General features: G+C 58.4%; 1 protein-coding gene across 3 annotated transcripts in view; it reads left to right on the forward strand.

The window, feature by feature from the left end:
- Positions 1–22,545, forward strand: part of HDAC7 (histone deacetylase 7) — a 249,718-nt gene that overhangs the window by 197,793 nt on the left and 29,380 nt on the right. For 2 of the 3 annotated variants that reach the window (XM_054012591.1, XM_054012590.1), the window contains 7 exons: positions 1,820–1,910; positions 15,132–15,243; positions 18,842–18,957; positions 19,276–19,398; positions 20,323–20,432; positions 20,935–21,051; positions 21,330–21,528. In XM_054012591.1, the coding sequence (XP_053868566.1) occupies positions 1,820–1,910; positions 15,132–15,243; positions 18,842–18,957; positions 19,276–19,398; positions 20,323–20,432; positions 20,935–21,051; positions 21,330–21,528 (868 nt within the window). The remainder of the gene's footprint in view (positions 1–1,819; positions 1,911–15,131; positions 15,244–18,841; positions 18,958–19,275; positions 19,399–20,322; positions 20,433–20,934; positions 21,052–21,329; positions 21,529–22,545) is intronic. The other variant, XM_054012592.1, reaches the window with a different exon arrangement.

Below are 22,545 nucleotides of genomic sequence, written 5' to 3' on the forward strand. Positions count from 1 at the left end.
ACCCTCCACCCTGTGTGACCCTCTCCCTTCTTACCCCCTTGAGAGCCTTGGATGTCCATTTTCCTGGCAGGTGCAGAGGCATCTCCTGTCATTAGCTTTTTGTCCAGCCCTGAATACCGTGGCCATGGCTCAGTGCCGGGCCCGTGCAGCATGGCCAGTGGCGGTGAAAAGCAGGAAGTCACCTTCTGGTCTGGCTTTTTGCAGGGATCATGGGAGGCCACGGTTAGCAGTGCTTTTCCCTGTCAAGGCCTGAGAAGTCTACAGTCCATATCTATGTGAACACAGTTCTTCTGGTTACTGGGAACATAGGGATGGTCCAGCAGTGGCCCCTCCCCTGTTTCTGGCAGAGGCAACACAGCTGCTTGAGAACAAGGGGCAAGGAAACCTGGGATGGGCCCAGGGAAGGGCTGGGGGCTGGATCAGATGGTGCAGAGCCAAGAGTTCTGGCCAGAGCAGAGCCAAGCTGACAAGCCAGATCAGTTCCCCAGGCCACAGCAGAACCTTGACAGCAAAGGTTGCATCACCAGGTCTCTGCTCTGCGCCCTAGCCACGTCCTTGACCACGAAGGTCAGAACCTTCCAGACCCTAAAGTAAATGTGGTGTTGTAGGCAGGATCAGTCCATCCCTGGAGCCCCAGCACTGATCCCGCCATCAGGAAGAAGCCAAAGCCAGTGGCCCTGTTCTCAGAGGTCTCCATTCCAGGCTGGTGGGACAGTCGCCAATTCTGCAGCTCTCACTGCAGTAAAGGGATGGATGTTCCAGGACTGCCTATGCTGACAGAAAGCCCAAGGGGTGCTCAGCCAGGGATACGGATTCCCCCTGTCTTGGTCTGGAGCCCAGCACAGCCTGTAAATCCCACACTTGGAGAAGGGCCTAACCTGGAGCCCAACAGTCTCATCAGGGGCTCAGTGGCAAATCTGCTTTCACTGCCGAGTTCCTGGGACCCGTCTTTCTCTCCTTCCCGAACGACAGCTCCACGGCACTCTGGCTCCCAGTCTTGGCTTTCGTATCACCCCGGCCCGAGAGAAGCCATAGGACTGGCAGGAGCTCCCCTGCAGGGGAAGGACCCATTGGCTCCATAGTCATGGGACCCTGAAGCACCATGATGGGCCCCTTTGTCTCTCGCCCTCCCTGTTTCAGGGGACAGGTACTGCTGGGGCTCCACCCGCCCAAGGGCCTACAATCAAGTGGTGCCTACTCTTGATAGAGCCCACAGGGCAACGCTCTCTCTGCAGCCCGGTCACTCCATCATGTCTCCAGACTCAGGGCTGAGGGGCTTGGGCTGTGCAGCTGTACCTCCCAGAGTCACCTCTCCCCTGGTGCTGGTGCCCTGCTAAATGGACAGGCTCATGGAGAATGAGCCACTCTGATGCCTGCGCCCAACCTGCTCCAGGTGGCCTAGGTCTAAGGCCCTCTGGGGAGCCCCCTGGTGGACCTTTGGGAGGAGATCTGCTCTCCCCTTGCCTTCCCAGGGCCTTGCCCAGGGTGGAGCTCCTGCCTCGCCTCCCCTCTGGGCCAGGGCGGGGCTCCCCTTTGGTCCCCCCAGGATGCTGGCTGGGGCAGGGCTTCCCCCTCCCCTCCCCACAGGGATCTGGGGCAGGACTCCCCTCCCCACAGGGGCCAGACTGAGGCAGGGCTCCCCCCCGTCTCCTCCCCACAGGGCCCAGGCCATGGTGGGGCGCCCTCCTCCCCAGCAGGGCTCTGGCAGAGCCGGGGCTTCCCTTCCCTTCCTCCAGGACACTGCCCGGGGCAGGATTCCTCCCTCCCTTTCCCCACAGGGTTCTGGCTGCCATGCTGACGCTCTCGGTCCCCCCTGCAGGTGAACATGGACTCCCCACAGCGAGAGGCAGAGGCTGGTCAGCAGGAGCAGGAGCTGCGGCTACTCCTCAATAAGGACAAGAGCAAACGAAGTAAGAGCCCCTCCCTGTGTCCATCTCTCGGTCTGTCTGTCTGCAGTGGGTGCCAGGGCTCTGCCTGGGGGGTCTGTGAAGGGGGGGAGGGGCCTCCCTGCCCGCTAGGTGGGGAGTGGACGGTTCCCACGTGGGTGCTCCCTGCCCGTGCTGGGTCTCTGGGTTCCTGCCGAACACGGCCCTGCCTGCAGCGTGGCACAGTGCTCCTGGTTCAGGCCTTCCACGGCCCTGCGCAGGATGTCCCTGGCCAGGATGTGCTCTTCTCGGCTTCTCCGCGAAGGGCCTTTGCGAGGGTCCCGCCTGGTGCCCACTCCCTGCCCTCCTGCCAAGGGCGGCTGCAGAGATTGAATCTGCTACTTACCAGGGCAGGAATCGGCGAATCAGAAAAGCAAAAGGGATCCCCTTGGCTAAGCCTAGGTGAGTGCCCGGCCCTGCCCGCCGCCCCCGCTCTGGGGGCTGCCAGAGCAGGTTGGGCCCCAGCCCGCTCCTGCTCCTCCTTTGCTGTTCAGGTGGCAGCAGCGCACGCCAGGGTCACGCCCCGTGCAGAGCCGCGGGCACTGAGGTGGTCACAGTCAGAATGAACTGGTCAGTGTTCTGGGAGCCATTTCTACCGGAGACCTGCCCACTGGGAGGGGCAGGAATCCACCTCCAAGACAGTGACTTCCTTCCAGCTCTCCGCCATCCCAGCCCTTCTGTCTGCTGAGGGCAGCAGGAAAGACCTGGGATTGAAACAGCCAGTACCAATGGGCAAAGGTCCCAGGACAGAGCCAGTACCGGTGGGGAGGTGGCGCCTCTGGACTTGATGCTGCTGTGAGCAGCTTCATACATGAAGCCAGTGCCCCATCTAGTGCCCGTCCCAGCACAGAGCTCTCAAAACAGCGAACTTCCTGAGTTACCCATTCAGTGCATCACACCTGCCTGTACTCTAGAAACAGCTCCAAACTGCAGCTCCACCATGACCCTTGTCAGGGTCCCCTGCTGGTCCACCCAGGTACCCACATCACAGGCTGCAGAGAGCCCACTCTCTGGGAGCCTCAGAGAGCTCATTAGCAGCCATTGTGCCCAGGGCCGGCTTTAGCAAGAGCGGGGCCCGATTCCTGGGGGCGGGGCTTGCTGCAAGCCCCGCCCCCAGGAATCGGGCCACGCCGGGGGGACGGGGATACCCGAGCCGCGCCACGCCGGGGGGGGACGGGGGGACCCGCGCCGGGACGGGGGGACCCGAGCTGCGCCGCGCAAGCCGCGCCGGGGGGGACCCGAGCCGCGGGGACCGGGCCGAGCCGAGCCGGAGCCGGGCCACGGGGGCCGGGCTGGAGCCAAGCTGGGCCAGAGCCGCTGGGGCCGGCGGGAACGGGCCGCGCCTCCCCGGAGCCCTTCTCGCGCCCCCACCACCCCAGCTTACCTTGTGCTGCCGGCCCGCCCCTGCTTCTTTTCAGACTTTTCAGAAGCAGGGGAGGGGGCGGAGCGTGCAGGAGAGGGGAGGAGGGGGAAGTGAGCTGGGGGCGGGGTGGACAGCTGCAGCACGGGGCCCTCTTGGCGCAGGGCCCAATTCAGCCGAATCGGCTGAATCGGCCTAAAGCCGGCCCTGATTGTGCCTGATGTCTGGGAGCCCACCATAGCCATCACCCTGGTCACCCATGAGCAACTCCTAACTCAGCTCCCAGCCACACAAACTCTGTGGCCTGCATGTGGCAGTGCTCAGCCCTCAGGCTAGAGCCCACGTGCTGTTGTTACTCAGGCTGTTAACCCGCCCACTTTGCAGTGGGAGCCCAGGCTAAACTACCGGAGGGTTGATTATCCTCTAGTGCTTTCCCTCAAGCCCCCCAGGTGCCCAAAGGACAAACAAGTTCTCCCACGTAGAGTGGCTCAGCTCCCTGCAGCATTAAGAACCACGGGCTATGTCCCCAGAAGTCCTTGTGCCACACACCAGTAAATGCAAAGCCAGCGAGGACACAGTTGACTAGACACACCGGAGTGTGGCTTTGCCGTGTCTCAGAACCGAGTGCCGATCGTCTGGGCTAACTCTACAGTGAAGACATCTGCTTGCAGGCTCAGGAGCTGAGCATGATGGGATAGGTGGAAGTGACATCACACCCTCCCAGAGCGTGGGAACTGCTGACACTGTGGAAACATGCAAACGATCAGGTGTGGCTGAGAACAGTGTGATGAATGCTTGGCCACGCGGGAGCTTTGGAAATCAGTTGTGGTTCTTCTAGCCAGCTGGGCTGCCTGCCAGAGCCATCACTCCACAGAATGCCTTCTGTGCACTTTCATCCACCAACTTCCTGCTGGGAGGAACCCCCGGCGAGTTCCTGACCGGTGATCTTTGCAGTGAGCTCTCCTTATGCAGCAGGTAGAAGCAGGCAGAGTGCACAGTTCTGGGGCAGTTTGGGGAGGACTGGCACTGACCAGGAATGAGGTCTCAGCTGATTTGGTATCTGCTTAATGGGTCAGTGCTGACCCCAGCAGGCATAGGTCTGCACGGGAGTTGAAAGGTGTAATTCCTAGCTCAGATAGACATACATTAAAGTAGCATTGACAGCACAGGAGGTGGTACAGGCTAGTCAAGCAACTACAATCTGGATGCGCTTGGGTTTCAGACTTGATGTAGCTAGCCCCTCCTGCCACTCGAGCCACCAGAGCTACGCTTCTATGTAGGGACAAAATTAGAAAGGCCAAGGCACAAAATGAGATCATAGAATATCAGGGTTGACATCTGTCACTTAACTTTCAAACGCCTGAACAGCAAATATAACTTTTCTTGTCTGCATAGTAAACACTGGCATTTTGACCTGTTTGAATAATCAAAGTGATGCTTTCTGTGCCTTCTTGGTTGCAAAGATTTGAACTGCTTTTGCTTCCTGAAGGCCCACAGTCTGGGCCAGCTCGTGCTCTATTGAGATGGTTGCAAGGCCGACCAGCCCTCTCCTGTGTCATTATGGAGCGTAGATGTGTTTTTATTAACTTCAGCTTGGAGAAGCAGCGTTCTCCACTGGCAACTGTTACAGGAAGTGTTAGAAGTATGCGCAGAGCAACAAAAGCATTTGGAAAGAGGGTGGTCATGTTATTTGTGCACTTATATTCCAGAACAGCCTTTGGAGTTGATCCTGTTGAAATGTATCTTGAAAGGGCTTTCAGTTCATCACCTAAATCGCTCGCATCAATATCACGCATGTGTCAACACTGTCTCTAGTGCCCTGCATTGCTGGTGTAGGTCTTCTTCAGGTATAGTGAGGAGTTTTGGAATATCATACAACATCCCAAATGTACTGCTGTGTTCCTTGAGCTGCGTGAAACGTTCTTCAACTGACTGTATGGCACAATTTAGCACCTGGTTAAAGAATTCAACTTTGAATTGTTGTTTTGGTCTCTTATGGAATTATTCCGTGCCTCGTAATCAAAATGTCGTCTTCTTCGGTGACTCTTGTATTCTTGAATGGGTGGGAAAATAGCTTCAGTGTTAAGTTCTTCTGCCAATTTCTGTGCAGTCTTCAGAAAGTTTTGAAATCCCTCATCTGACCGGTAAGACTGTAGGTATGACTTTGCTTTGTCGAGTTGTTCCATTGCTCCAGATATATCAAGGTCAACACCTTGGAATCTCTTGCTTACAACATTTATTTCAAACAATAGGTCATGCCACAACACTAAGCCACACAGAAATTGGAAGTTGTGTATATTTCTGGTGATTCCATTTCCCTCTGCCCCATTCTCCCACAAACAGTTCCTGTCATAGCATTATCCTCCATAATGGCAACTATGACATCATCTATCTTCCCAATTTGGTGTTTGATAGGCTTTATCGCCTCCACTCGACTTTCCCATTGTGTGGCACTCAGTGGTTTCAGTGTCAGAGAGGATGTTCCCAGATGTTGCTTCAAAATTTGCCATCGATGAGTTGATGCAGAGAAAAATACATAGATGCTTTGAATTATATTAAAAAATTCAGTAGCCTCACTAGAAGCTGATGCTGCATTACTGACCACCAAGTTCAATGAAGGAGAACTGCATGGGACAAAAAAAGCTCAAGGGTTTAACTTTCAGATCCGTGTCTGCACTCTCTGTTCTTTCCTCTCTTGTTGGCACGCACCATTATCGTAGCCCTGACCTCTCATGTCAGCTATCGCAATTCCCGTGTCTTCCAGCTTTTTAAGAAGCACATTTGTCATACCAGCTCCTGTAGTATCATCAATGTCAATAAATTCTAGAAAATGCTCTCTGACAGTCACCATTGCAGGGACATTTTCACATGGTTCTGTTGTTGTTACAAAACGCACCATTAAAGTCATTTGTTCTGTATGGCTGATGTCAGGTGTGCAGTCCAGAATAACAGAGTAATATCTTGCTGACTTCAGATCTGCCACAATCTTCTGTTTGACTTTTGTTGCCAGTAACTGTATGATCTCATTTTGAATTGTTTTTCCAAGGTAGTGGAGTGTGTACATTTCTTGGATGGGGACTCTTCTTAGATGCTCCTGCAGTACAGCATCAAACTCAGCCATCAGCTCCACAATTTTAAGGAAGTTTCCATTGTTTGGCACACACCGCTGATCTGAAGTGCCACGCAGTGCTAGGTTTCGGGTAGCAAGCATTCTCACAATGGCAATGAACGTTTTCAGAACATTTTGCCAGTAAAGAGACTCTGATGCAATCGTCTCTTGATGCTGATCATCTGTGGTGGCCTTTAACCTTAGTCTCATCTCAAGCTCTTTCCACCTATGGAATGCTCTCTAGTGATTTGCTGCCTTCTCATGGCATGCCAGATTTCTAGCCAGATTTTTCCAGTCCTTTGTTCCTGTAGAACCCAGTGTGGCTGGAACATTAGACTGGAAGAGTTTGCAACAAAAACAGTATGCAGCATTCTGGGTTTTTGAGTACATAAGCCATGGCCTCTCCACTTTGTCACCATTGGGGATTTCACGCCAGTAATGTGTTGGATGGAAACTTCTGTTTTCATTGTCTTTGGGGAACATGAAGTTTTTCACTTGCTGTGGTCCATGCAGTACAAGGAAGTAAGAGGGGAGGACTCCTGTCTCATACTGAGAAAGAGGGACGATCGATGAGTTATTTTAAGTGCCTGTACACAAATGCAAGAAGCCTGGGAAACAAGCAGGGAGAACTGGAAGTCCTGGCACAGTCAGGGAACTATGATGCGATTGGGATAACTCACATGACTGGAGTACTGTCATGGATGGATATAAACTGTTCAGGAAGGACAGGCAGGGCAGAAAAGATGGGGGAGTTGCATTGTATGTAAGAGAGCAGTATGACTGCTCAGAGCTCCGGTATGAAACTGCAGAAAAACCTGAGAGTCTCTGGATAAAGTTGAGAAGTGTGAGCAACAAGGGTGATGTCGTGGTCAGAGTCTGCTATAGACCACCAGACCAGGGGGATGAGGTGGACGAGGCTTTCTTCCGGCAACTAACAGAAGTTGCTAGATCACCGGCCCTGGTTCTCATGGGAGACTTTAATCACCCTGATATCTGCTGGGAGAGCAATACAGCGGTGCACAGACAATCCAGGAAGTTTTTGGAAAGTGTAGGGGACAATTTCCTGGTGCAAGTGCTGGAGGAACCAACTAGGGGCAGAGCTTTTCTTGACCTGCTGCTCACAAACAGGGAAGAATTAGTAGGGGAAGCAAAAGTGGATGGGAACCTGGGAGGCAGTGACCATGAGATGGTCGAGTTCAGGATCCTGACACAAGGAAGAAAGGAGAGCAGCAGAATACGGACCCTGGACTTCAGAAAAGCAGACTTTGACTCCCTCAGGGAACAGATGGGCAGGATCCCCTGAGAGAATAACATGAAGGGCAAAGGGGTTCAGAAGAATCCTTATTGCGGTTGCAGGAACAAACCATCCCGATGTGTAGAAAGAATAGTAAATATGGCAGGCGACCAGCTTGGCTTAACAGTAAAATCCTTGCTGACCTTAAACGCAAAAAAGAAGCTTACAAGAAGTGGAAGATTGGACAAATGACCAGGGAGGAGTATAAAAATATCGCTCAGGCATGCAAGAGTGAAATCAGGAAGGCCAAATCGCACTTGGAGTTGCAGCTAGCAAGAGATGTTAAAAGTAACAAGAAGGGTTTCTTCAGGTATGTTAGCAACAAGAAGAAAGTCAAGGAAAGTGTGGGCCCCTTACTGAATGAGGGAGGCAACCTAGTGACTGAGGATGTGAAAAAAGCTAATGTACTCAATGCTTTTTTTGCCTCTATCTTCACAAACAAGGTCAGCTCCCAGACTGCTGGACTGGGCAGCACAGTATGGGGAGGAGGTGACCAGCCCTCCTTGGAGAAAGAAGTGGTTTGGGACTATTTAGAAAAACTGGATGAGCACAAATCCATGGGGCCGGATGCACTGCATCCGAGGGTGCTAAAGGAGTTGGCGGATGTGATTGCGGAGCCATTTAAAAAAGGGAAGAAGGAGGATCCGGGGAACTACAGGCCAGTCAGCCTCACCTCAGTCCCTGGAAAAATCATGGAGCAGGTCCTCAAGGAATCAATTATGAAACACTTAGAGGAGAGGAAAGTGATCAGGAACAGTCAGCATGGATTCACTAAGGGCAAGTCATGCCTCACTAACCTAATTGCCTTCTATGATGAGATAACTGGCTCTGTGGATGAGGGGAAAGCAGTGGATGTGTTATTCCTTGACTTTAGCAAAACTTTTGATACCGTCTCCCACAGTATTCTTGCCAGCAAGTTAAAGAAGTATGGGCTGGATGAATGGACTGTAAGGTGGATAGAAAGCTGGCTAGATCGTCGGGCTCAACGGGTAGTGATCAATGGCTCCATGTCTAATTGGCAGCCGGTTTCAAGCGGAGTGCCGCAAGGGTCGGTCCTGGGGCCGGTTTTGTTTAATATCTTTATTAATGATCTGGAGGATGGTGTGGATTGCACTCTCAGCAAGTTTGCAGATGACACTAAACTGGGAGGCGTGGTAGATACACTGGAGGGTAGGGATCGGATACAGAGGGACCTAGACAAATTAGAGGATTGGGCCAAAAAAAAACCTGATGAGGTTCAACAAGGACAAGTGCAGAGTCCTACACTTAGGACGGAAGAATCCTATGCACTGCTAACGACTAGGGACCGAATGACTAGGTAGCAGTTCTGCAGAAAAGGACCTAGGGGTCACAGTGGACGAGAAGCTGGATATGAGTCAACAGTGTGCTCTTGTTGCCAAGAAGGCTAACGGCATTTTGGGCTATATAAGTAGGGGCATTGCCAGCAGATCGAGGGACGTGATCGTTCCCCTTTATTCAACATTGGTGAGGCCTCATCTGGTGTACTGTGTCCAATTTTGGGCCCCACACTACAAGAAGGAGGTGGAAAAATTGGAAAGAGTCCAGCGGAGGGCAACAAAAATGATTAGGGGTCTGGAGCACCTGACTTATGAGGAGAGGCTGAGGGAACTGGGATTGTTTAGTCTGCAGAAGAGAAGAATGAGGGGGGATTTGATAGCTGCTTTCAACTACCTGAAGGGGGGTTCCAAAGAGGTTGGAGCTCGGCTGTTCTCAGTGGTGGCAGATGACAGAACAAGGAGCAATGGTCTCAAGTTGCAATGGGGGAGGTCTAGGTTGGATGTTAAGAAACACTATTTCACTAGGAGGGTGGTGAAGCACTGGAATGCGTTACCTAGGGAGGTGGTGGAATCTCCTTCCTTGGAGGTTTTTAAGGCCCAGCTTGACAAAGCCCTGACTGGGATGATTTAGTTGGGAATTGGTCCTGCTTGGAGCAGGGGGTTGGACTAGATGACCTCCTGAGGTCCCTTCCAACCCTGATAGTTTATGATTCTATGGTAAGTCCCTCAGGCTACTGCTCAGGTGGGTCCGCAGTCCTGGATCATCTAGACTTAAGGAACTAAACTCAGCAGCAGCTGTTTCTTGTACCTCCACCACACTCTTCTCTGAGCTACACTTTTCTTCGGGAATGTGCATGACTACATCCATTTGAGATGGAGATATGGATGCTGCAGTAGCTGCCAGGTCACCTGCACTCTGACTAACTGGAAGATCAGGCATCTCCTCACCACTCCCATCCTCCCTGGGGCCGGAAGGCTCACCGTGAACATTTGTGTCTATGTATCTCAGGAGAGCTCCTTCCTGCTTAGATAGAAAAGCGTCCTTTGTTTTCTTTCTTTTTCTGAATGCTGCCCCATAGGGTTACCATACGTCCGGATTTTCCCGGACATGTCCGGCTTTTGGGGGCTCAAATCCCCGTCCAGGGGGAAATCCCCAAAAGCCGGGCATGTCCGGGAAAATCGGGAGGCTCGGCCGGGGCCTCTTTGTGCGGGGCCGGGGGCATGGTGCCGGGCCGGGCCCGCGGGGCCGGGAGCCGGCCCGTGGGGCTGGGAGCTGGGAGCCAGCCCGCGGGGCTGGGAGCCGGGCCGGGGTCGGGGAGCCGGGCCCGCGGGGCGGGGAGCCGGGAGCCGCCGGCCCGCGGGGCGGGGAGCCGGGCCGGGGTCGGGGAGCCGGGAGCCGGCCCGCGGCGCTGGAAGCCGGGAGCCGGCCCGCGGTTGGGGAGCCGGCCCGCGGGGCTGGGAGCCGGCCCGGGGTCGGGGAGCCGGGAGCCGGCCCGGGGTTGGGGAGCCGGGAGCCGGGCCGGGGTCGGGGAGCCGAGAGCCGGGAGCCGGCCCGCGGGGCTGGGAGCCGGCCCGCGGCGCTGGGAGCCGGGCCGGGGTCGGGGGGCTGGGAGCCAGGAGCCGGCCCGGGGGGCTGGGAGCCGGGGGTGGTCGGCCAGGGCCCGAGCCGACCCAGGCTGGAGCCGCCGGGGGCCAGCCTGGGCCGCGCCTCCTCCCCCCCACACTCCCCCTTACCTGCTTCAGGCTTCAAGCAGGGGAGGGGGCGGAGACTTTGGGAGGGGGCGGAGTTGGGGCGTGGGCGTGGGCGGGGTTGGGGGCGGGGCCGGGGCCCCCGGGAGTGTCCTCCATTAGGAGGCACAAAATATGGTAACCCTACTGCCCCAGAGCGGCGTTTTCTTCTTTCACTCATGACTGCTGCTCTGTGCCTGCTATAGTGGCTCTCAACACTCAGTTGAAGGGGACAAATAAGCAGGCTGGTAGCAGGGCCTGAGTGAGGGAAGATATCAGTGTCTTAAGGGCCTAACTGGCTCCTACTACTTCAGTTGACTGCCTGTTCTCCTCAAGTGGGTTCAGGGAGGCAGCAGGAAACAGGAAGCTCCCTGAGAAGCTGGTGTTAATCAGTCCAGGCTTCTGGGGGTGCTAGAGGGGTACATAAGAGGCTCCTCCTCTTCTCTCTCCCTGCAGCTCCTGCTGCTTTCTGTTATTCCTTCTCACCTTTTCTCCTGCCTGCCTGTTACGTCTCTTGTGCTCTCCTTCCCCCAGCACGGCACTCCACCATCTCTGTGCATCTGGAGCAGAGAGAATACATATGCACCAGCAGCAGACACAATTTTCTACACTCTGGGTCCTATTGGTGGCCCGCCCCCGCCCCCCACAGTCTGGCACCTGAGGCGGCCGCCTCAGTTCGCCTCATGGTAAGGCCAGCCCTGATCGCTACTCAGTGCAGACTATACGGTCATAGCGAAAGCCATCTTGCTATGGCTGAAGTCCATGCTGGCGTATGTGATCCTCCCCGACCAGACCTATGCTGTCCCAGGCTGGCGTTTATTTAATAATCTATATCTAGTCTGGGACCTTTTCTGTCTGGCACGTAGGGATGTTTTGTCTCTCAACTTCCTGTCCCTCGACCAGAAGAAGGCATTTGACAGGGTGGACCTCGAGTTTCTCATGGGAACTGTGTGAGCAATCAGCTTCAGTCCCCAATTTGGGAGGTTCCTTCAGGTGCTGCACACCTCTGCAGAGTGTATAGTCAAGCTCAACCGGGCCTTGACCAAACCAGTCATCTTTGGTCTGGGAGTGTGTCAGGGTTGCTCTTCGTCTGGCCAATTATAAGCCATTGTCGTCAAGGCCTTCCTTTGCAAGCGATGGATGGGGCTGGTGCTCCGCAATCCGGCTTGGAGGGTGGTCCTGTCGGCGTATACCAACAATGTGCAACTTCTGGCCCAAGATCTGGAAGACACGGTGGGAGTGGAGGCTTGCCAAACCATCTACTCAGTGGCCTTCTCTGCCTGGGTCAGCTGACTCAAGAGCTCTGGCCTGATGGTCCGCAATGGGTGTCATGTAAACTCCCTCCCACCTGCACTTCAGACCATCCAGTGGGGCACAGGTCTGCTACTCTGTCTGGGCTTCTATTGGCCACCGATCCCTCCCTACTAGAAAATAGGACTGACTTGGGGGCCAGGCTGTCTGATGGGTTGTGGGCATGGAGGGGGCTTCTCTGGTGCCTTTCCCTTCAGGGGAGGTCGCTGGTTCTTAACAAACTAGTTCTGTCCATGCTCTGGCACTGGTTTAATAGCCGGAGCCCACTCTTGTGTACCCTGGCCAACCTCCAGGGGAAGGTCCTGGAGTTCTTCTGGCCGCAAAAGCACTGAGTCTCTGCAGGAGTGCTGAACCTCCCTCTGGAAGAGGGAGGGCAGGGCCTGATATGCATTCACATACGCTTTCCACACTTTCCATCTCCAGGCCCTGCAGAGGCTCCTTTATAATGCTTGTAGTCTGGCCTGGAGCCAGCTAAGGCACACCTCCCTCCACCACCCCTGAGGGCTCCGACATGACTGGCAACTCTTTTATCTGTATCCGAGAAGTCTCCCTGGAGACCTTTCTGAGCTGCCGCTCTTTTACCAGGATGGTCTCAGGACCTGGAGGTTGGTCTCCACAGCCAGGTCTGTTACGGCCACTGAGGGTGTGAACCTCCTAGATGAACCCCTGTTCCACGCCCACGTCTTGTGACACACACGGTGGAGGTCCTTTCAGTGCACTGAAGGTTGGTCCTGGCTGGTGTTACCAGAGACAGAGACCTCCTGGACCACGGTTGGTGGGATTGGGTGTACCCTGGTACACTTGCTCAGTGAATGGGGTTGCCCACCCTGCATGTCCCCTGCCATGAGCTCCAGGAGGTAAAGGCTGCCCTGCCCTCTGCCTCTATAGCTTTCCTCGAGCAAGTCCTGCAGCAGCGTGTTCCTTGCCTGCCCGTTTGCCTGGCCTTCTGGAGCTTGAGATCGGGCCCTGGCCCTGCGAGCCCCCCTGGCTGCTTCAAACTGCCCATATGAGCTGACTTAGTAGGATCCAGCCAGTCTGTTTCTGAGCCACATCATGGGAACAGCTTGTGCCCCACATTGTTCATTACCTCACCCTTGTGTCCTGCCCCGATACAAAATGGTGGGATCTGCTGCCAGCTCTGGAGGGCAAGGAGCCCCGGTGGGCCAGCCTGTATTCCACCTTCGTGCCACAATCTGCTGGGGATATAAGTTAACGGCTGCCTCACGGGGCTGTGAGCAGAGGAGAGTTATGTGGTTTTCGGACTCCCCTGACACTTGTTCTTCTTGTGGCGAGAGGGAGACCCCGGCACGCGCGTAGTTACAGTGCACCAGGCCACAGCCCCTTTTCTGCCCCCCTCCAGAACCTCTTGCTGAGTTTCCGGCTGCACTTTTCCTTGCACTCCCTATCCACGGCCCCACAAGGTTGTAGGACCACCTCATCAACCTCCTCCCGGCGTTGGCCGTATTGGCCATATATCAGTCAAGGAGGAGGGGGTTGGACGGGCGCTGCAACTGAGACTGTGGGGCTCAATTTTGTGCACTTGTCCATTCATGACTCTGGGCAGAGTGCCTCTGGGTGGCATTCTTGGACTCTTCGGAGGAGCAGTGGGTTCTGTCCAGCATTCTCTGCTTGGTGTCCTCCTCTGGGATCCCAATTGTAAACCTGTGACCCTCTCTCCCATTCCTCTTTTTTCATTTGTTGTGTCCTAGAATCAGTTGATCCCTGTGTTTTTTCTGATCATTCCCCTCTGAAGAGGCAGAGGCCCTTTTGATTAACTAGAGGGCTCCATCATGTACATGGGAACCACACAGGCCATTACAGGCCTGAGTCCTTACTTATGTCTCCCAGCTGGGAATCAGAGCCAGTCATTAGCCGCTTCTTGGCTGGATCTGCTGATTCCCAACACCTGCCTGCTGGGCTTCTCCTTAGGGCAGGGCTTGCTGCTCTGTGGTGCTGCAGGCCCTTAAAGGGACAGACCCCCCTGCTTAGCTGACATTGCCGCTTGCCAGGCTGGACTCCCAGTTGCTCTGCAAAGTTACACATTCTCTGGGTTCCTGCACTAAAGGAACTGGACCAAAGATGGACTGGGGCAGCCAGTGGAGAGGAGAAAGTGGTGCGGGATGCGCAAGGAGCGAGGCAACAGCACTGTGGCCTTGAGAAGCGAGTTGCCCCTGTCGAAGCAAGAGGAGTGCATTTCAAGCGTGGCCCTGTGGCCAGCACAGTGTGCCAAGGGAAGGGCAGTGGATTATAGGCTAAGCTGGGGTCCAGGACAACACGGAAAAGGTGAAGTTAGGGTTGAGAGTTTGGTGCCTCACAGGATCAGGCCTTGTGATTCTGTGTGCCAGCCACTTGCTGGAGAGCGGGGAGCCTGCAGTGGAGACTAGAGCCTGCCTTCGTCCAAGGAAGTGATCCTGGCCAAACTCTGCTCTCAAGCTGGGATCTGACTTTGAAAGACTTTTGTCATGGGACCGTGTGTGTGTGTGTTTGTGCTCGCTTGGCAGAATGAGGGCCCGATCTCTATGTGTGTGTGTGTGTGTGTGTGTGTGTGTGTGTGCACGTGCCCGTGCCCAGCACTGTGAGGCCCCGATCTCAGATATTGTTGCATGCATGTGCAGCACCTAGCACAAAAAGGCCCTAATCTCAGTCACTCTGCGGCAAGGCAGCTCCTGGCATAGTGGGGCCTCTAGGCAAAGCACTAATGCAGTAATAATAGAAATCAGGAAGAAGTCTATGAAGCCTCAGAGGCCTTTCTCGGAGTAAGTGATGAGACCTGGGGACTGTGTAGCACAGGGGTGGCACAAGGTTTCACAGCTGGCTGCCCGAGGGGGCCGTACAGAGCGGTAGGGGCTGATGGAGGTGGGGGATTGACTGAGAAACTAATAGCATCTGAGCAAGGCTTGGCAGGGATGTGCTAGAGGGGCCCAGCTCTTAGGCCTGTGGCCAAGTCACTGTGCCATGGGCATTGGCCACTCAGGTATGTGCTACCTGCCTGCAGGTGCCCCAGGGCAGGAAGTCAGTGGGGAGGCCGCCCATGTTGTACTGGGAGCCCTGTAGGAGGCTCGTGTTGGTTCCCAACCCAGGATGCTCATTCCCCTTCTCCCTGCAGGTGCTGTGGCGAGCACGGTGGTGAAACAGAAGCTGGCCGAGGTAATCCTGAAGAAACAACAGGCAGCTTTGGAAAGGACCAGCAACCCCAGTGGCCCCCCCATGCCCTACAGGTGAGCTAGAGACACCTGAGCATCCCCAACCCCTCTTCCAATGCTGTACATGTGAGATAGAGACACCTGGGCATCCCCAAGCCCCCCCCCCCCCAAACTGTACAGGTGAGCTAGAGACACCAGAGCGTCTCTCTCTCCCCCCCCCCCCCCCCCCAACCGCCATATGGATATGAGAGAGACACCTGAGCATCCCTAAGACACGCCACCAGGCCATACAGGTGAGATAGAGATACTGGGCTCTCAGTGGAGAGAGCCTGTCTCCTGATGGGAAGGCCTGCATCAGTCTGTGAGGCAGGGGCTCTCACAGCATGTGTGTCTGTGGAGCACAGCAGTGGGTGCAGTGATCCTGCGGGGGGCGCTCTGTTCACCTAGGCTCCTTAGGACTCCGCAGCTCTGGCAGCCCCTCTGAGATGGATTTTTCGGTGGTTTGCAGCAACCAGGGAGCTCCCTCTAGTGTCCAGACCAGGTCTTATCTGCTCTGCGTGGGGACCTGGCAGGCACCCCCTGCTCACACCGCGATCTCTGGAACTGTAGCTAGAGCCCTGCAAATCTGCGGATAGCCGCTTTAGATCCCCGGGCCATTTTTGCGGCTCACGGCTCGGATGTGGATCCAAATGTTGTATCTGTGCAGGGCTCTAACTGTAGCATCTCTGGAGTGTCCGGGCCTTGGATGCGCACTGTGGGTGGAGGCACGTCCCATACAGACTGTGGGGGAAAACTTGGGACAGAGTGATGCACATGTGCACCTTTCCTGGGGGGACAGGCCAGGCTGGGGCAAACCCAGTACTACAGGTGGGGGGCTGACTGGACCAAGGGAATCTGGGCCGAGGGTGTCCCAGGTTCAGGGGCAGGAGCTGCGCTGGACCGAGGGTGTCTGGGGGCTGTCCCAGCATCGGGGCGGAGGCTGCACTGGACCGAGAGTGTCTGGGGGCTGTCCCAGCACCAGGGGCAGGGGCTGCGCTGGACCGAGAGTGTCTGGGGGCTGTCTCAGCACCAGGGGCAGGGTCTGCGCTGGGATGAGGGTGTCTGGGGGCTGTCCCAGCACCAGGGGCGGGGGCTGCGCTGGGATGAGGGTGTCTGGGGGCTGTCTCAGCACCAGGGGCAGGGGCTGCGCTGGACCGAGGGTGTCTGGGGGCTGTCCCAGCACCAGGGGCTGGGGCTGCGCTGGACCGAGGGTGTCTGGGGGCTGTCTCAGCACCAGGGGCGGGGGCTGCGCTGGGATGAGGGTGTCTGGGGGCTGTCTCAGCACCAGGGGCAGGGTCTGCACTGAACCGAGGGTGTCTGGGGGCTGTCCCAGCACCAGGGGCAGAGGCTGCGCTGGGATGAGGGTGTCTGGGGGCTGTCTCAGCACCAGGGGCGGAGGCTGCGCTGGACCGAGGGTGTCTGGGGGCTGTCCCAACACCAGGGGCAGGGTCTGCACTGAACCGAGGGTGTCTGGGGGCTGTCCCAGCACCAGGGGCGGGGGCTGCGCTGGGATGAGGGTGTCTGGGGGCTGTCTCAGCACCAGGGGCGGGGGCTGCGCTGGGATGAGGGTGTCTGGGGGCTGTCCCAGCACCAGGGGCGGGGTCTGCACTGAACCGAGGGTGTCTGGGGGCTGTCCCAGCACCAGGGGCCGGGTCTGCACTGAACCGAGGGTGTCTGGGGGCTGTCTCAGCACCAGGGGCGGGGGCTGTGCTGAACCGAGGGTGTCTGGGGGCTGTCCCAGCACCAGGGGCGGGGGCTGCGCTGGGATGAGGATGTCTGGGGGCTGTCCCAGCACCAGGGAGAGGGGCTGCGCTGGGATGAGGGTGTCTGGGGGCTGTCTCAGCACCAGGGGCGGAGGCTGCGCTGGACCGAGGGTGTCTGGGGGCTGTCTCAGCACCAGGGGCGGGGGCTGCGCTGGACCGAGGGTGTCTGGGGGCTGTCTCAGCACCAGGGGCGGGGGCTGCGCTGGGATGAGGGTGTCTGGGGGCTGTCTCAGCACCAGGGGCGGGGGCTGCGCTGGGATGAGGGTGTCTGGGGGCTGTCTCAGCACCAGGGGCGGAGGCTGCGCTGGACCGAGGGTGTCTGGGGGCTGTCTCAGCACCAGGGGCGGGGGCTGCGCTGGGATGAGGGTGTCTGGGGGCTGTCCCAGCACCAGGGGCGGGGGCTGCACTGGGATGAGGATGTCTGGGGGCTGTCCCAGCACCAGGGGCGGGGGCTGCACTGGGATGAGGGTGTCTGGGGGCTCTCCCAGCACCAGGGCCAGAGGCTGCGCTGGGATGAGGGTGTCTGGGGGCTCTCCCAGCACCAGGGGCAGGGTCTGCACTGGGATGAGGGTGTCTGGGGGCTCTCCCAGCACCAGGGGCAGAGGCTGCGCTGGGATGAGGGTGTCTGGGGGCTCTCCCAGCACCAGGGGCGGGGGCTGCGCTGGACCGAGGGTGTCTGGGGGCTGTCCCAGCACCAGGGGCGGGGGCTGCGCTGGACCGAGGGTGTCTGGGGGCTGTCCCAGCACCAGGGGCGGGGGCTGCACTGGACCAAGGGTGTCTGGGGGCTGTCCCAGCACCAGGGGCGGGGGCTGCGCTGGGATGAGGGTGTCTGGGGGCTGTCCCAGCACCAGGGGCGGGGGCTGCGCTGGACCGAGGGTGTCTGGGGGCTGTCCCAGCACCAGGGGCGGGGGCTGCGCTGGACCGAGGGTGTCTGGGGGCTGTCCCAGCACCAGGGGCGGGGATGCCCTTTATTGAGCTGGTAGGAGTTTGCCAAGAAGCTGGGAGCAAACTCAGTGGCATGGTGGGGCCAGGTGGTCTGCGTCACCCTGCAGAGAGAACAGGGGTCCATCAGCAGCGTACCAGGGCGGGGGTAGAGGAGCACACTGGGTGTCTGGGGGCTGTCCCAGCACCAGGGGCGGAAGCTGCGCTGGGATGTGGATGTCTGGGGGCTGTCCCAGCACCAGGGGCGGAGGCTGCGCTGGACCGAGGGTGTCTGGGGGCTGTCTCAGCACCAGGGGCGGGGGCTGCGCTGGGATGTGGATGTCTGGGGGCTGTCCCAGCACCAGGGGCGGGGGCTGCGCTGGGATGTGGATGTCTGGGGGCTGTCCCAGCACCAGGGGCGGAGGCTGCGCTGGACCGAGGGTGTCTGGGGGCTGTCCCAGCACCAGGGGCGGAGGCTGCGCTGGACCGAGGGTGTCTGGGGGCTGTCTCAGCACCAGGGGCGGGGGCTGCGCTGGGATGTGGATGTCTGGGGGCTGTCCCAGCACCAGGGGCGGGGGCTGCGCTGGGATGAGGGTGTCTGGGGGCTGTCTCAGCACCAGGGGCGGGGGCTGCGCTGGACCGGGGGTGTCTGGGGGCTGTCTCAGCACCAGGGGCGGGGGCTGCGCTGGGATGAGGGTGTCTGGGGGCTGTCTCAGCACCAGGGGCAAGGGCTGCGCTCGGATGAGGGTGTCTGGGGGCTGTCTCAGCACCAGGGGCGGGGATGCCCTTTATTGAGCTGGTAGGAGTTTGCCAAGAAGCTGGGGGCAAACTCAGTGGCATGGTGGGGCCAGGCTGCACCAGGCTTTTCCAGGGGAATGCCAGTGCTGCAGGGCTGAGAAGAATCCTGGAGCCAAGGGCTGGTCTCTAACCGTGCTGCTACTTCCCTGCAGATCGCTGGAGCCCCTGGATACTGAAGGCCCTGCCCCTCCTGTGCTCAGCCCCTTCCTGCCACAAGTCCCCAGCAGTTCCATAGACCCTCCGGAGCACTTTCCTCTGCGGAAAACAGGTACGGCCATGCCCATGCTGGCTTCGTGCCCATGGGTGCAGGTGTGACAGCAGGATGGACCCAGTCACCTTCCCACCCTGACTTCCTCCTGGCCTTCGCTTCCACACACACTTAGGGCCCGTGTCCTGGCAGGGAGGTGAGACTGGCACTGGCTAGGGCGTGGGAGGGGGTTGGGCTGGTGCACAGGTGTGCAGGTCTGAAGGTGACTTTGCGACAGCCCCAAGGGTCATGCCTGAGCCCAAGAGGCCAGTGTGGCAGCACCTGTATCAATGCCACAGCGCAGGGAGACCACTAACCAACAGCTTTGTCTGCCCGCAGCATCTGAGCCCAACCTGAAGGTGCGGTACAAGCCCAAGAAGTCGGTGGACCGGCGTAAGAACCCACTGACCCGCAAGGAGAGTGCACCCCCTTCCCTGAAGAGGAGGCCAGCAGAGGCCATTGGTGAGTCTCTTGGGGCGACAGCAGGAACTTGGGGCTCCAGGGAGAGCAGCTGCTGCACACTAGGGCCCCGCATAAACCCTGCACCCGAGGCTCCGTGCAGGGGGTCACACATGCCAGTGGAGCTGCAGGGGCGCTCAGTGCACAGGGTTGGTGCTGTCCCGTGGCAGCAATGCTCCTTAAGGGAGCCTCGTGCCAGGTGTGATGTGCTACTAGCCAGGCAGGGCCCGGCCCGGCCAGTGCGGAGGGCAATGCTGGAGCTGTGCTGGGCTGTTTCTCTGACCTGTCAGAGACTTGAGGGGTTAATGGGCCCAAAGCAGTCCCAGCAAACGATGCCAACCCAGGCCCCTGCCCATGGCTGCTCGACCCCTGCTGGGAGCAGCAGGACCTACCCATGTGTGGCGCTGGACCTGGGGACGGGCGCGCTTCCCACTAGCACAGCTGGGCAGATGGTGGCAAACTCCCGGGACTGCCCCAAGATGGCGCACTCTGCCCTGTCTCAGGGCTGGGTGCAGAACCAGGGACAGTCCCTGCAGCGATGCCAACCGCCTCTGCCTGGTGCACTGCCAGGAGTATGTGCTCTCAGGGCATGAGCTGTCCTTGCCTGCCTACCTGGGCTCAGGCAGCCGCTCGGGGAGAGAGCTACGTCCAGATGGAATCGAGTGTCATCCGGCTGGCAAGGGCAGGGCAGGGCAAGGGCACTGTGCCGGAGCCAAGAGGTCAGCAGCGGGCTGGTGTAGCTGGGAGGAGTGAAGTAGCCATGAGGGGAAGCAGCACATGTGAGGGGACTAGGCTGTGTCCCTGTGAAAGGAAGCTGGGGTACTTGATGCGAGGGAGGGTACAGAGAAAACAATGTGCCCGGCCCCCTTGTGCCCTTGGGTCCCTTCATCCTGCCACTCTCCTGTCTGACTTCTCTTCCCTGTGCAGACTCATCCCCCAGCAGTAGCAGCACCCCTGTGTCTGGCTGCAGCTCCCCCAACGACAGCCTCCCAGCGGAACATGGAGTCCCCCCCTCCGGGCCCAGCATAGCCCACGAGGTACGGCGCCTGCAGACCTGTCGAAGGGAGCCAGGAGCCCAGGACGTGCTGCCTTGGGTGGGGTCACTGGGGCACGCTGTCCCCAGGGAGAGCATGGGCTAACGGATTCCGCCGTTCTGTCCCCAGATCTCTCGTGGGCCCCAGGGCCTGGAGCCAGGACCAGGCAACTTCCCCTCCCAGAATTCCCACTTCCTTGAAAACTACCAGCTAAGAATTCGTCCCAGTTTTCTGGGCCCTGCTACTCTCCCTTCCCCCCAGCAGCTGGTGGCAACCCATCCAACCCTATTGCCCCCGGCTAGTCACCAGCCACCCCACTGCTGCCTTGATGCCCTCCAGGTCCCCCTGCTGCTCCCTGTCTTGCACTGTGTCCCCCTGTTGCCTTCTGGTTGGCGGTGCCCTGCTGGGGTCCTTGTGCCACCCTTTGCTGGCACTGGCGCTGTAACCCCTGCTGCCCCACACAGCTGTACCGTGTCTGGAGACTAATGTATTGTCTTTGGTGCAGGCGCCACTCGCCCAGCGCCTGATGATGCAGGAGAGCTTGCTGGCCCAGTTTGCCCTGCAGAGCACGGCCTCCCTTCCGGCCATCTCGCTGGGCCTGCCAGCTGCTGTCTGGGCCAGGGTAGGTAGATGGGTCCCTCATGCAGGGCAGAGGGAGCCCAACCCCCCTCCTGAAGGCCAGGATCACAGAGCAGCAGTACTGGATGTGATGCAGCACTTCATGGGTTTGCAGACCCACAGGGTCCCCCACACACCTTGGGACACAGAGCCAGGGGCGTCCCTTTCCTGTAGACTGTGCCAGTGCCCCTGTCAGGCCCTAGGACCCCTCCCAGGCATCCCAGTGTGCTCCTCTACCCCCGCCCTGGTACGCTGCTGATGGACTCCCTGTACTCTCTGCAGGGCGACGCAGACCGCCGCTCCCTCTCTGGCTTGGCACACCGGGTGCCAGTGCTGAACGGGCCCGTCCTCTCGGGCACCCACTCATCCATGTTCATACCAGCTGGCTTGGAGCAGCATGAGCCCGGAGGGCCTCTGTCCCCTCGGCTTCAGCCTGTCATTATTCTTGAGTCCTCGGTCACCCACGCGCCACTTGTGGCAAGTACGTATTGCTCCCACTTCACCAAGGGTCCTGGGGCTGACGCTGCAGTCCCAGCGCCAGGTGCAGCTCGGAGCTCTGCTGGCGTGTACCTGAAAGGGGCTCTGGGGTCTCAGCAGATTTCCTACAGTGCTGTATGAGACCCCCCAGCATCCCTGAGAACTGGGCTGTGCTTAACAATCTCCCCTCTGACCAGCTGGCACATGAGCATTAAGGTAGCTAATGCTGCTGTGGAATTCCACATTGTTAGGTTTCAGAGTTAACACTCATGGAGATGCCTCGGGAAGCGGCTAGCTGTCAGGGGTTGCTTCAAACAGCCTGCACGCTCAGGCAGATGCCCCTGCGTAGCTCAGCTCCGAACCCTGCTCTCCAACTGCAGCCAAGGGCAGAGCGGACTTGTGAGGGAGAGGGGTGAGTCTTCCTCTACCGGCTCCCAATCTCCTCCCTCTGGGCTTCCCTCTCTATGGTTCACCCAACCCTTCTGCTCCAAGTGTGGAGCAGGGGGGGGAAAGCGGGTGAGGGGCAGCCAGAGGTCTCCCCCAGCCACTGCAGGCTGCACAATGGCAGGGCAGGAGGGGTGAGAAGGGTGGGAGCTGTGGCCAGCCCTAATGCGATTGCCCTCTGCTGCTCACCTCCCAGCCTGACACATGCTGCACTTGCGGCTGGCACCTGGCTGGATTTCCAGCTGGCCTACAGGTCAAGGCCTGCCCCTCCGCGCTCTGTGAGAACATGGAGCTCACCTCCCGCCCCCTCCCCCAGTGAGTCCCAGGGAGATTCCCCTCCCCCAGGGCACACCATGGAGATTTCCCCCCTCAGCCCCCATTGAGAACAGCTGCAGGTGCTGGGCATTAGCCAGTCTGTCCTTGGGAAGGGCTTCCCTATGGTGCCCCTGGAGCCAGTGGCAGAGCCAGGTGGAGGGAACAGGGGGAGCGATCCCCAAAAAAGGCGCCACCCGCTGCGGCACTTCTACTCACCCGGCGGTGCTTTTACTGACGGGGTGGCGCTCCAGGTCTTCGGCGG

The sequence above is a fragment of the Malaclemys terrapin genome, chromosome 23 (assembly GCF_027887155.1).
Source record: "Malaclemys terrapin pileata isolate rMalTer1 chromosome 23, rMalTer1.hap1, whole genome shotgun sequence".
NCBI classification, from domain to species: domain Eukaryota; kingdom Metazoa; phylum Chordata; order Testudines; family Emydidae; genus Malaclemys; species Malaclemys terrapin.